This window comes from Amphiprion ocellaris, chromosome 9, assembly GCF_022539595.1.
Source record: "Amphiprion ocellaris isolate individual 3 ecotype Okinawa chromosome 9, ASM2253959v1, whole genome shotgun sequence".
Classification (NCBI taxonomy): Eukaryota; Metazoa; Chordata; class Actinopteri; family Pomacentridae; genus Amphiprion; species Amphiprion ocellaris.
Genome location: NC_072774.1, coordinates 26,590,969 through 26,605,623, shown reverse-complemented (window position 1 = coordinate 26,605,623; position 14,655 = coordinate 26,590,969). Strand labels below are relative to the sequence as shown.

Here is a 14,655-nt window from a genome sequence, read left to right as displayed (position 1 = left end):
TTCCACGAGTCTTTGCTGTGCCTCTAAGGCCCAAAGTGTGTTCTAGCAGAACTTCTGCTCTTACACAATTAATTATCTCCAAAACTAAAATCACTGAGAAGGAGGGGGGGAAAAAAAACAAGCTCTCTTACCTTGTGTTTTCTTACCCTTTGTTTAACTTTGTCAAGAAAGACGCAGCACACTGCTTCCAACTCTCTCCTCGAGCAACTTCTTCTGAAAGATGCTTATTTCCATATGGCAACATTTGAAGATTTGTTTGCTCCTTCTCCTTGTTTTTCTTTCCTTTCTCTAAATGTATGTTAATTTGCTGTTTGCTCAGGAGTTATTTCAGATGGGATAAATAAGAAGATGAACATAATGACAGGCAACCCCCCGTTCTGAGCTTTTCTTTTCCTTTTTCGGGGTATTTATAAATAGAAACCTTGATCAAGATTAAAGAGGCCTGTAATTTATTAATGCTATTAATTAATTAAGGCAGAAATTCAGAAGGGAACACGACAAAAGCGACAATGAATTTTTAACATGGAAAAGAAGCGACAACCCCATGATGGACCTGATTAGCGTGTCTCCCTATTGATCTATGTATTCTCTTTGCTCTGAAGTTTTTCACTATCCCTCTCACCCTGTGCTGCACTTACATTATTTTCAGTCCCTCATGCCTGAGAATGTCTGGTTGAAGCTCTCATTATTGTGCTCAAGTTTTATGCGAAGGACAGTAGAGGAGAGCAGGAGAGTCTTTTATTCCACCGTTGCCCTGCGCAAAAAATAATGTCCTCATTACTGAGATCTCTCTGCTGCTGTCGTTGTACACTTAGCATGACAAGATCATATCAAATGATATATTGATTAAAGCTCTGTTTTTGATTTGTAACTTGGCTATAGTATCTTATTTTCTTGTTATACCTCATGAAGTGATCCCATCTTCATAGTACTCAACTAAAGCCCGAAATAAACAGCAGCCATGCATCTATCAAGGTTTTACTGCTGTAAAGAAAATAGCTTATTTCATTATTGGGAAACTTAACATGGCTGAACTGTGCACCTACTATTATGTATTGTAATAATCTAATATTTTTTCAGACTTTGTTGTCCCCTTGATGTAGTTTTAATGAAAGCTACAGCTGCTGCTTTACCACACATCTAGCACCGTGAGACTCCACACCAATGAAATAGTATTATTGCTTGTTTACCTCTGACTGTGGATGACCATTGGGTTTGAATCTTGGCAGTTGTTCGTTCTCTGTGAATTCTGTATGTACTGCTTGCATATGGAGCAAAAAGATACAACATTTAAACTACTGGCAGATTTAAGTAAACAGCACTGATTATCTCGTTAGAATGGCACCTCTCGATTGGTGGGTCATTCAGCAACAAGTGGACATTCCATGCTGAAGCTGACACAAGGGGCACACACTGATGGCTTGATGAGTGAGAATGTCTTCAGTCTGGAAGGAATGTTGGTGTGTTCCTGGTGTGTAGTGATTAGTATATGGTTCAAAGGAGGACAACTGATGAGCCATTGACAGGATCGTGGATGCCCAAGGCTCTCTAATGGGGAGCGAGGGCTGGCCAGTGTGGTCTGGTCCCACAGAAGAGCTGCAGTAGCACAATTTGCTAAAAACCCTTAATGCTGGCTGTGGCAAAAGGGTGTCGGAACACACAGTGCATCACAGCTTCCTGCATATAGGACTACATAGCTGCAGACTAGACTAATGCTGACCACTGTCCACTACTTAAAGTGAGCAGCAGGACCGTGGAGAAATGGAAGAGGGTGCCCTTGTCTGATGAATCTGAACTAAACATTGCACACCCTGTACACACCTTCATGGCAGTGGCCTCTTTCAGCAGCACCTCACTGCTAAAATTACCAGCTTGCAACTCACAGGCCTTGAAGGTTTCACTGTTAACATCTTGGTAGCTGATACCTCACGACAGCTTCAGACAGCTTGTGGAATCCAGGTCTCGAAAAGTCAGAGCTGTTTTAGCGACACAAGAGAGGACCTACACAGTATCATGTAGCTGATTTTAGTATTGGTTTGTATGGAGGTTTCTTCCTATAATCAAAGAAACAATTTAGTCTGAAGGATGTGGGGTTAATAAATTCCTGCCTGATATGTCAGCATTGCTAGCTGACAAATTATTTACAAAATCCTTCATAGATTTCAATTTTCAATTCAGTAATTCCACAGAATGAGACAAATCTGTTTTTCAGCTTACAATTATGATGTCCTAAAGCAGACTATTATTTATTTGTATCTTAAAAGCTTTTATGTTGGCCTTTCACAATCGAAGGCACAGATACCTGAAAGGAAAAAACAAACATCAGAAGCCATGCACAGGTGTCAGTACAGCAGTGGATCACATCTGTGAGTGCGACTTCAGTCTTTGATAAACTGGTCTGCTCACTATGTGTTTGCTTGAATGACCTCAGTAGGTAGTGATGACAGTCTGAAGCTTGACAACAACTGTTGATGTTAAACTGAATGTAGCATCACTCCATTAAGTTGTATTGCCAAAATTGAAGTGACAAACTGAAGAGCAACATCAGTGTGTGACAAACCTGCCTGAATGACATCTAAACCTTATTATTATTATTACAGATACAGTTCAGACTGTAAGTATTTGAACAGTGCTTATTTTGCAGGCTCTTTGTTTCACCACATTTGGTTTGAAATACAATAATGCATACGATATTAAACACTGCCAGCCTTAACTTGAGCAGTTTTCATCAATATGGAAACAACTGTGTGGGCGATACAGTCACTTAAATGCATAGTGGCCAAATTGCAAGGATTCAAAAGTAATTATAGGAAAAAAAAAAGTGACACCATGCAACTGAACAGGTGTCATTTTATCGTTAACTCATGCACAGAAGAGCTCACAGATGTGTTAGAGATGCAAATTTAAAACACTTTTCTTATTCTTTTCTATAGTATTTTTCTCATTTGGTGTTGTCAGTCATGTTACTTTCCCATCACAAATGGCTAGTAGACGACAAATGTCAGAAACGTCCTGGTAGGGTGAGATGCAACCAGGTGCTACAGATTGCGTACAGTTTGTTTTCTGACATGTGTGTCCTTCATTTTATACCTCATTGATCAATATATTTTCAATTGGTCAAATATTTAACCGGAATTAATGTATTGCCAAATTATGAGTAACATTCTTACTTGATTGAAAGTTTATCTTTATTTTTAAGTGGAGTTGTGTGTCTAAATGAGAAGCAAAGAGGACAGTACAAGTGCAGAGGGTGATAGTAAGGCTAAACAGAGTAGCTGATTTGTCAAAATGAGTGATTCGATCCATTCTAGAACGACAGGAAAACTGGAAAATGAGCTGGTGGACTGACCAGAAAGTGATTTACATTATATGACAGCACAGCACATCTATCATCTTTCCATGATGGTTTAACAAGATTCAAACCCCATGTCAGACTTACCTTACTACCTTACTTACTACCTTGGTAGCTTACCTACCCCATGTAATGCTCACAGCCTTTTGCTGGATGTCATTCCTCGTCTTTTTTCCCCCTTTTGTGCCTCTCTTCAACTATAATAATGGCATAAATGGCCCAAAAATAATGTAAAAACAAAAACAGAAAGGTCAGGCTGCACGGCAAAACAAATAAATAAATAAATCATCAAAAAAGAAACTCGTAGACATCTGGAGCAAAGTTTTGAGGAATGGTAAAAACAAAAATCAGTATTCATCAAAATTATGTAAAGAAGAACGAAAGAACTACGCATGACCCAAAACACACCAGCTCATCTAAAACATGGTGGAGGTTCTGATATGTGCTGGGCTTGTTTGACTGCCAATATGACTGCAGCTCCTGCTTTAATTTACTGATGACTAAAGAAACAGGATGGATGCAGATATATTCAGGAGCATTCTGTCAGATTTAGCCCAATGCATCAAAAATTACTGGACACCATTTCATGATTCAGCAGGACAACAATTCCAAATATCCAGTTAAGCAATGAAACAGGTTTTCAAGATGAGGAGGTAGAAAATTATGACTGGCTGAGTTAATCTCAGTCCAACCAAACTAAATCAGTGAGACCCCACAGGCTTTTAAAACATCACAGCAAAGATATAAAGCATCTGTTCATATCTGTTGTTTGACTAATGTATATCTGTGGTTACTTTTGAATCTTTACACTTGTTTCATTTAAGGGTTTTATCTTCCCACACTGCTCTTTCTATATTGTCATAAACCTATTTTAACTAAATCTAGGAAATTGGCATTTTTATGTGCCCATTATGTTTTTTCAAATTAAATGTACTGAATCACAGACTGCTAATGTCTGTGAAAGTGCAGTGACAGAGAGAGATTTTTAGATTGTCTTGTTTTATTGTCTGTTTCAGTTAACAAGGCTGGTTTCTTGTCCTAAAGGTTTAGCTTTTTTGCTCATATTTGTCAGTTGTAACATTAATGGAAGGTTGCCAATTTCAACCTGCCTCCTACTGTTGTTGTGTAATTCATGATGTCTTGTATTTGAAGTCTAGTTAACAGTTCTGCCAGATTTTAGGTTTTGTTGTCCTGACAATCAAAGAAAGAAAAAAAATCTATCTTTTTTTCAGTCCTTTTGTGAAGATTCTGTACTGTCATTTTGAATCCCACCTGCCATAAGCAGATTAGATTTTTTTTTTCCAGAAAACTTAAAATTACAAAAAGTGTGGTGTTTTTCAGCAGCCACATATTATGCAAAAGTCCAATACTATGGTAGTTATTGCAAATAATTATCCCCTTTTCTCACAGCTTTACTTTTGAAGTTTGCCAGTCTCACACTGGGTTTTCAAATGTGAATGAAAATGTCACATTGAATGTTAAATGTGGAATCCAACATACAGTATGTGCATAGACCTTTAAATTTTGACAAAGTCTTCTTTCCTCGTCAGTCCTGATGCACAACAATACAAGTCAGATTGATTTTATTTTTTTTAAATGATTGTTATTAGCGTGCTTCTAAACTGAGCTTACGAGTAATTTTGCGTGTTTAAGTCAAATAACAACCATTCATATAGACCTTCTGAGTTCTTTAAACTTTTAAAATGAACGTTCAGGTACATCTCTAAATTCAGAGCTTTGCCCTACCGGACATTTATAACTTCCTGTAATCATGATATTGGTTGTAAAACTGTCTTGTTAAACTGACTTATTTCCACAGTGGTCATCCGCATTCCTTCTGTGTAGCTCTGTGTTGGATTGGTTAGCAGGACAGATGTCCCATTTGCAAGTATTTCTAATTGGACAGACTCTGTCCCATAAAGCAGACCACATTTCTGACCAAAACATTGCACATAACACATGCACAGTTTGTTATGTGTTGCAACAAGAGCTGCTTTCTGAGCTGTAGCGTCTAATTGTTAGTCGGTAGAACCCTGAATCTCAGATTCCAGTTTATACATGAAATAACACATAACCCTGCCTTTTGTTTGACTGAAGTGGTGAGCATAGATTAGATTTCTTGTATGTATCATAAGTGTCTTTTATGTGAAGAGATCAATACTGAAATAGTAAGAGGTTAACAACTTAACCTGAAATGTACCTCTCATACTTAACCTCCTGAGTCACTTGAGTTAGCTCATATAGTTTTAACCAGTAGAACATAAACCTGTCACTCCTAACCTGTGCTCTATACACAGTATTACTAATTTCTTGCTATGCCCTGTAATGAAATCCTAAAGCATCCACAGTAGTCATGGAACAAGTGGTGCCGCTGCTGTCAAGTGGATTAAATCTATACAGTCTGTTCTTATCCAGCAAACACAATGCAGAAGGTCCATGTGCAGTGCATAAGATTTATGCTGCTAGCTAGTGTCAAATCAGAAAGAATTCATTTGTTTATTTATTTTTTGCCAGACTGAGTGGCTTGTGGTATGAGGGTGAAGGACAGAAAGTAATAATTGCATACATGGAAATATTGTGACTAGTGAACCCTATTGATGTCTCATTCTAATTTTATCTCACGGTTTGGTAACATTGATTCATTATGACACTTGTATTTGTAAAAAAAAAATAACTTAAAATTACAGAAGGACAAAGGTTTTCATGAAATAACAATGAGATGGCTGTGCTTTATTTATCATCTCTAGACTGGGTTACCTCCAACCTAGATGACCTAAGTTGAATTTAAAAAGTAGTCTGACCCCTTTATCGTTTGCACACTTTTCTAATTACATGTTAAATGGATACAATTTCTATTTGTGCCCATCAGGCTTCACTCTATCACCCATAGTAACAAGGTTTTGACATATACTGTATTTACAAGACTATTCAGATGCTTGAATCTCCGTGGCCCTCACGTGATGGTCAGATGCTTCCTGTTTGTAACTCAGATGTGTGAAGAACTTGACTGAGGATACCTGCAATGAAATTAACTGAATGGACACAGATGTCCAGACTCACAATTCACAGTGCATGTTAGGACAACAACCAAGTCATGACGTTCAAGAATGTCTGTAGATCTTGATGTAATTGTACTGAGGCATCAGAGCGAGGGTATAAAACCATCAACGCTCTAAGGAGCAAAGTGATCTTAATAGAAGTGAAATGGAAATTTAGAACCTGCAGGTCTCTTCCTAGATTTGCCTGTTGGGTCAAATAGATTAACAGAGCTGGTCTGGGAGGTGAATACGACCCCAGTGGTCACTAAGAAAGCTTTAGAATTCTCATCAGACAGAACCTGAAGCAAAGAAGGATGCCCATCTCAGCAGTGCTCCATCAATCAGACCTTTTTGGTAGATGGCCTAGAGCAAAAGTCATATGTCAGGGAACTTGGCCAAATGGCATTTAATGACTCTATGAGGGGGAAAAACAGTCAGGATTGGGGTTGGGGGTCAACTACAAGCTGGTTTTAAACAAGTTGCTGCACCACAACAATTCATGACATGATGCTGAGAGAAGGCTGATGGAAAAAATGGCACTTTTATCATTTAAGATATTAAATTTTAGTTTTCAAATCCACTGTAAGTTGAATCAGTACTCAAACTGGCTTCATGTAAATATACCAGAATGACAATGCAGATGACATGGTGGAGAAACCAATGATTGCCCCATTTCTCATTTATGTTCTTTTTTTTTTTTTCCAAGTTTGCCCTGGTTGGTTTTTTCTCTGTCTGTGACATCCAGTTTTTTTTTTTTTTGTTATCTGGAGAATTACTTGCAGACAAGTTGCAGAGAATTGTTGTAGAAAACGACACCATGTTACTGTACAGAGCTAAAGATTTGTAGCACACAAGATGTCTGAGAAGACTGTGACTGTTCACCAGGATTTCTACGTCTTTCATTTCCCTTTGCTTTTCAAGAAATTACGTTTTTTTTCATATTCTTCGTTCTTATTAGCCATAGAGGAACTAAGAATTAATTGATGGGATGATTTGACCTTTAATACTGCAGCTATTAAAATGAAATGTCAGTGTCTGGGGCTTCTGTAATGATTCAGGACATGTCCATGCAAAGTAAGTCTATTAATCATGCCTGCTGTTTGTTTCGAGGCAGCCAGCAGGAAGGCCATTATTCACCTTAGTGAGTAACAGGCTTTATTTTGCTATGTTTCGAGGAATAAACTGAAGGCAAACGGTTCACTTTAATTGTTGCTTACTTGGTAGGATCAGTCGGAACACTTAAGGTCTCTTTTGCGCTCCGTCTCTTTTTGTTTCTTTGGCACAAACAGGGTAACAGAAGTGAGGCAACAAGGAGAGGTGGGCAGAGACAAACAAAGAGATACAAAGAGGGAAGCAGCAAGATAAGAAACAGAGAATTAACAGCGAATGAACAACCTCATGCAATGAGAGACGGAGGAAATGAGAGTGAGCCAGTGTGACTGAGCTGCTGCAACACAGGGAGAGACAGATGGAGGCAGACAGACAGTGAGTTAGACAAATCGAGGTACATCGTTCTTGTCTCTCTCTCTCTATGGCATGCTGCTACTGTGACACACTAATCAGATGGCGGGAATGTCTGACAGCTACCTTGAGGGCTGATGTAGGGTGTTCAGGTGGAAGGAAAGGCTGCATCTGTTGAGGCAATCATTGGCGCTCTGTTCCCAGGCGCTTACAGTCATTCTTTTGCCATCGGTGCTGCAGTGAGTCATGGACAGGGGGCGCTGTAGCTGCTCAGACAGGTTAATGCATGAGAGCAGCTTTCTATCAGTGTCACATTTGTTATGCCTTTCAATTTCTATTCATGGAGCAGCGCACGATTTATTTTAGTATGTTGTTTGTTTGTTTTTTGAACAACCTTTGATCACATTTTTGCAAGCTCTGCCAGTCTCAGCACCACACAAATGTTTCTGAACTTGAACAGGTTTTGATCAAATCCATCAAAGAATTTCCACACAAATACATAATTTGGTTTTGGCCTTGGGTGTCTGCTGAGTAACCGTCTTCCATTACAGGTCAAAACAATTGGTGATTGGCTAAAAGTTGTTGTGCAAGACCTTGTTTTCTTTGATTATGGACTTTCTTTGTCACAGAATTTATAAGTATTATAATCTAAATCCTTCTCATACTTGTAAAACCGTCCTACACAAACATAGTAAATGTGAAATACTTTAATATGCCTATTTTTCTTACATCTGGCTGTAAAGTCTGTCTGAACTCTTAGTCCTTATGTGCAAGTTATGTACAACCTTTTAACAAAGTGGACACTGGAAAATTCATGAATGCTCTTTATAAAATTTCACATTCTACTCCGTTCACACCATTTTCCAGTGAACCAGCAGAGGCTTTTACACTGAGCTAGAATGGGCTTGTCAGAATGCCAAATGCTTTAGGCATCCTTGACTCATTAAAAATTAAATTTTTATGATTATAGTTGCTGTGACAGACTTTACAAACTCATGATAAACATTACAATGTTTGTCTTTTTTCATCTATATTTTTTCTTGTTGCATGTTTGTCCTGACTGATGCCTTAACCTGCTGTACCTTTGCTGTCTGTAGTTAAGATAGGAAAGCAAAGTTTCCTAGTGAGTCTGATCTACCTCCCAAAGTGAGATGAGGCCATAATGTAGTATTTCAGATTGTCTTCTTTGTAGAATCTCAAATTGAAGTGTGATTTTTGTTTGCAGAATTGTCTGGTATCCAAATCATAGTCTCCTTGTGTCAAACAGGACAGCAGGCCCCTTGGTGTTTATCTGTTAATGACATTTTCCAGTCATTCACCTGATGCTCTTGTTGCCAAAGCAACAGGCTGCAGTGAATGCCACATCATGGGGATCTACAGTATGGAGACATACTTGGGTCTCACTGTTCTATTTGGTTTAAAACAAAACCAAACACAGTACAGATTCTTGGATTGCTGCTGAAATGTCAGACTGCTGCTTTAATAGCATTTTCATGTCTATTGAAGCCATAAAATGTACAAGATTTATTCAAAATTTGTATATTTTTTAAGCAGATACACATTCTCATCCCCATTGTTGAAGATGGTGTTGGTTCTATTTTTCCCAAGTTAAAAATTATTCTTTCATCATTCAGACTTGACACATGACATGTCTGTATTCAGAATAGGTGTGGGAGTACAGAACGTTGATCCGCTCTTTCTTCCCGTCTAGACTGTCACTTCCTAAATTATTACACTGCCAGGCTCATGTAGACTAACCCCATGACATCTTCATTTTGTTGCTATTTTGTGCCAAGATGACAACAGTGCAGTCTAAAAAAGCATTTAGTTCAGTATGAGATTCAGTTTGGCAGGGTTTAAGTTTCTCTTTGGAATTTCATCCACTTTGCTTGCGGTCATGAGAAAGTGTCTTTGTTTCATATAGTCACATGCTTAAACTCTTTAGTTCATCAGTTCTGATTCTTCCGTTAACTGTTTTTTGTTGCCCTAACCCTGCATCTGTCTTCCTCATGTCATGTCCTGGTCTCGCTGTATCAAATGCTGCCATAGTAGCACATCTCTTTCCTCTATACGTTATGTCTTCTGCAATAGGCGGAATACAACATAAAGAGTTTGCTGAAGTCTGTAGTTCAAGGACAGACTACTTCAGTGTTCATAGGGTCCGCTTCCCTCAGTAACCATCGCAGGCCATTGTGTAGCTGCATTGCACTCAGGTTGGTGGGTGCCATCGACGTGAGCATGTACTCTGTATGCACTGATTGTTCTTGCTCTTTTCCGTTCTGCACAGCTAATAATTAGTTCCCCCATGGATCGTCCTCCTCTGACTTGGGCTAAGGAGAGCAATTTTAAAGACTACCCAGCTAGATATCAAACTGTGATTCATTGAAAACTCCCGCATGGAAATAGCACTGTGGACCCTTCTAGCCTCTGTCCTGTTGAAATGGCACAGTGAGAGGGAGAGAATGGTGTTGCGAAAGAAAGACTGAGGGTTTATTTATAACATGCCTCAGCAGCCAGCAGTAGCTGTGTTTCCACACATGCATTAGTGTGGCATTAGGAAGGTTAGTTGAAATAATAATAATAAAAAGGAAACTTCCAATTTCCGTAAATAGTGTTAGGCTTTGTTTTTGACTTAATGTGCATAATGGGAGATGAAAACACATTTTCCGAGTAAATTCTGACGTCACAAACATTTAACTCATGTAACTGGTTAGCTGATTATTTTGTTGTTTCTGCTTCGGGACAGCAACAATGTCAAAACCAGCTGACCTTAAAGAAAAATTAGAACTGGCTCAATTAAAAAAAAAACATTCCTTAAGACCAGGTTTTTCTCGTGGTTGTCTGAGGCTTTGTTTGGTTCGTCTTTCCTTGATTTTTGTTTATTACAGCCGTATGTAATGTTGCCTTTCTTGCCACTTGTGATGACACTAGTCAGCCTTGTTTGCTTTTGTATTCATTTTTTTTTTTTTTTTGATATTTCATGTGCTCACTTCAAATTGGATAAACAACATGGCTAGTGGGACCAAAGGTAAAGAGCAGGGTTACACACTTGTCTTTTTAATTAATTTTCTGACAGCCAGCACAGAACAAAAGTCACACCAGACTGATGTGTCCATGCTTTACTGTCTCTTCAGAGCTGTATTTGATTTGTTTCCATTACAAATTTATACAAATCTTCAGTGTTTTAGCTAATGCCTTAATATTTTGGATTGTTTACATCTTTTGTTGCTTTTGTCATCACCAGTGCAGAACTGAGTGGAGTTTGGTTTCCTCTGTTTCTGCTCTCTGCACTCACCAGGGTCTGGGACCTGCAAAATGGATGACATTATGTCTTTATAATTTAGATTGTAGCCAGTTTGAATATTGCATCACCAAATGTCATCCGACAGAAACATTAACAAATAAAAGGATGAAAAATCTCAAAAATAGTTTCATTGTGCAGCATCTCTCCTGTGTATTTAAATACACAAAGATTCTTTCTAATGATATACAAACTCACATCCACTTTGAATTTGAAGACTCATCAATGAAAATCACGTGTTCACATGTTCATATTCTGTTTTTAGTCATATGCTGGAAGACACAAGATAGAAAATAAAATGTGCAGTGAACACCTGACACCTTTTGAACTGCAGTGTGGAGTTGTTTACAGTGTTTGAACAGAGTCAGAGAAGAGCAGATGTGCTCGAGTTGTAGGCAAGCAGTGGAGGGTTTGGAGATAAAGCAAAGAACCAATTTGCATATTCATTGCTCTATGCATCCAACAAAGTCAAAGGTGCAGAGTTACATCTTTGCTATTTTAAAGCATGCAGGGGTTAATTTTCTTTAAATAATGTTTATTTATGTAACTTTGATTAACAAAACAGAGTTTTTAGAGGGTTGAACAGTGCCAGGAGAGATACTTCACCCATGATAGTCAGCAAATTCAGCACAATGGTCTTTTGTGTATTTAGACTTCTAACAAGGTCCCGTTTTAGGTTCTGTTACTGTATTCAAAAATGCACCATGTAGCAACTGACTTTTAGGAGTGTCTTGGCAGGCTGCGCAGTACCTGTGAAAAAGGGTAATTATTTACTGCACAGTTCACAGTGCTGTAATTGGAAACTCTATTGAAGCTGTAAATACAGCACCTTCTTCTTTGCTGTCACTGAGAGAGTTTCTGTTTCTCCACATTTGGCCTGCTACAGACATTATTTACCTGGCTTATTGTCAAGGAGAGATTTAGTCACACGAACGGCTCCAAAACTAGTAATAAAAAAATAACGAGAAAGCGAGATAGTAGCAGGGAAGGAGACATTTTGTGTCATGCACAAGTTTACTTCATGCTTGGCTGCCTGGCTTACAGCAGCGGAAAGTCGATAGAGCATCAGCCACTGCCACTGAGGAATGGTCAGCAACACATCTTGTTTACGACGTCGTGAAAGCAAATGGATTTGTTTGGATCTGCACCTAATTTGAAATGCAGTAATGAAGCAGTCTGTTACAATACAGCTGCCAGGCCTCAAACGCCATCCAACAATGGAGAAGGTTCCCGCTTGGGTTTTGATTGTATCGTACTCGGTATATTATTGGTGGACAAATTGCATCACAATTCTCAGAGCAGTTCTGTTTTGTTAGACACAAAATGCTGCAGTGTAGAATGTCACCAGTAGTGTGAGATATCTGAGCAGACATATTTTTAATAATTTTAATTATGTTGGCGTACAGTTTTTGTACATTGTAGCATTTTACTACACACATGTCTCAAGTAGAATTTAGAAAAAGAAAGTAAACAACTTTCCTAGGAGGCCTGTTTGACTGAAATACAAAAATGCCACATGCTTAGCTGTTGAGTTTCTGCCTCACAACTGTTCAATCATTTTGCATGTTTGAAAATGCATTTGGTTGGGGGATAAAAAATTGAAAACAATGGTAACATTTGCATGTAGTCACAGATGACAGTGGTATCACATATTGATTGATGTTGAACTTTTGTGATTTTAGCATGTGGACACTGCAACATGTAAATGCTTCAACACAATATTTTTATGCTGACAACTTGTGTTGGATGTCAGCATATAGAACCTGAAAACATTTCATTCAATCAGGCAACTGTGTAATGTCTTTTTGTTGTTGAGTATAAATATGATATGCATGAAATCATACGTTCAGTGCTGAGGTCTCTTTCTCTTATCTGCAGGTTAACAGGATTTACCATCCCTCCACCTGTTACCAGTTCTGGCTCCATTTTTTCACTGAGGCTTACCAGTGACTTTGCAGTAAGCGCTCATGGATTTAAGGTAGCTTATGAAGGTAAGGACATCATTATTTTTTGCTCTTCTTCTCCTAGTGTCATTAGAAACCGACTTTTATATCAAACGTGACAGAAAGATGTGAGAAACTATGATGAGGCAGCTCCTCAGAAACTTCATTCAGAAGAGAAATCCATACAGGAAAAGTAGGCACCATTTATTCTTAAGAGAGAAACGTGTGATCGCACTTAATCCACCTGATTTCCTTTAGGACTTCCTCTGTTGAGTTATGGAAACATTAGGTACTTCAATTAGGCAAATTAATCTCATATTTTCCAAATCAACATCCCTCCCCCCAAAGTCCTGAACCTTTTCTGCGACTCCAGAGGTGCATCTGAAATTGCATGGCAGATGGCGATGGGAATTAGTTGAACTAATGGATGTACCGAGTTGTGTGTGTTGAGGCAGAGCTGAGTGCAAACAGGGAGCTGTCTAAATATGAACTATCCTTCTGTGACCATCTCGCTCACCTCTGCTCTTTTCCCCTCTGCTCTTCCTGCTGAGCTCCTCACTCATCCATTTCTAGCTCCTTCCCTTCCTAATTTCATATGTTTTGTCTAAGACTTTCCTTCCCGCCTTATTTTATCTTGTTTTCCTACCCTTCTTCCCATGTGTCCCAACATTATTTCTTCACTCTCCCACCTCCTCCTTCACTACCAGACTGACCCCATCCTCTGGTCTCGATCTTCCTCCACTCCTTTTTCATGCCCCCTGACACCCTCCTCATCTCCACACCTGACCCAGACCTGACCAGTCCAGGACCCCTCCCCTCCCCATCTGTCCATTTCTGCTCCCCTGCTTGGTTTCTCTCTCTGCTATTTCCATCTTTGTCTTTCTTAGTCTCCAGTGAGAGGCCATAGATCTCGTTTTTTTCCTCCAGAATTTCATGCTGGTGGTAAACTCATCTTGTTATGCATTTCCTATTATTAAATACTGGAGAGTAATAAGGACAGTGGAGAATATTTTTCCAATGAGGATAAAAGAAGATTTTTGGACATTTTCTTGTGTTGAGTCAAAGCGATGTCATCGTAATAATTAATAAAAGACCATAGCCTATACTGTATAGCTCAGTTTCTTATGGGTATCATTCATTATGACAGCACAGAATCCAGCACTCAAAATGGATTTGAGTCATTATTACTTCTCTTGGATGCTTGACTTTCACTCTGTAGAATTTTGTATGTGCAGAGTGCAACGCTGGACAGCTGTTTTGAAATTCATCTGCTGAAAGTGGTTTTAGGTGTGGACCGCGAGCAGAATTTTGACATCGTAGGTAGTTTGGAAATCAATCTTGGTCCGAAAAGCAACTTACAAAAGTGGGAAATAGAACCTTGAAGTCTGCATTGTTATTTAATGTTATTTTAACAAATTCTAAGCAAGTCCTTGGTCTTTCCTAACTATCTAAAAACCTTTTGAGACACACATTCTTATTCAAAGCAGGAAAATGTCATGGTCGTCATTGTCGTCATCTAAATTTAAAGTGCAGTAGCCTGACCATCATTTTCATTACCTT

The 14,655-nt window shown here is 38.7% G+C and overlaps 1 protein-coding gene across 2 annotated transcripts in view; it reads left to right on the top strand.

Moving 5' to 3' along the window:
• Positions 1–14,655, top strand: part of LOC111562513 (CUB and sushi domain-containing protein 3) — a 233,827-nt gene that overhangs the window by 24,752 nt on the left and 194,420 nt on the right. For both annotated transcript variants that reach the window (XM_035943940.2, XM_023261087.3), the window contains exon 3: positions 13,031–13,143. In XM_035943940.2, the coding sequence (XP_035799833.2) occupies positions 13,031–13,143 (113 nt within the window). The remainder of the gene's footprint in view (positions 1–13,030; positions 13,144–14,655) is intronic.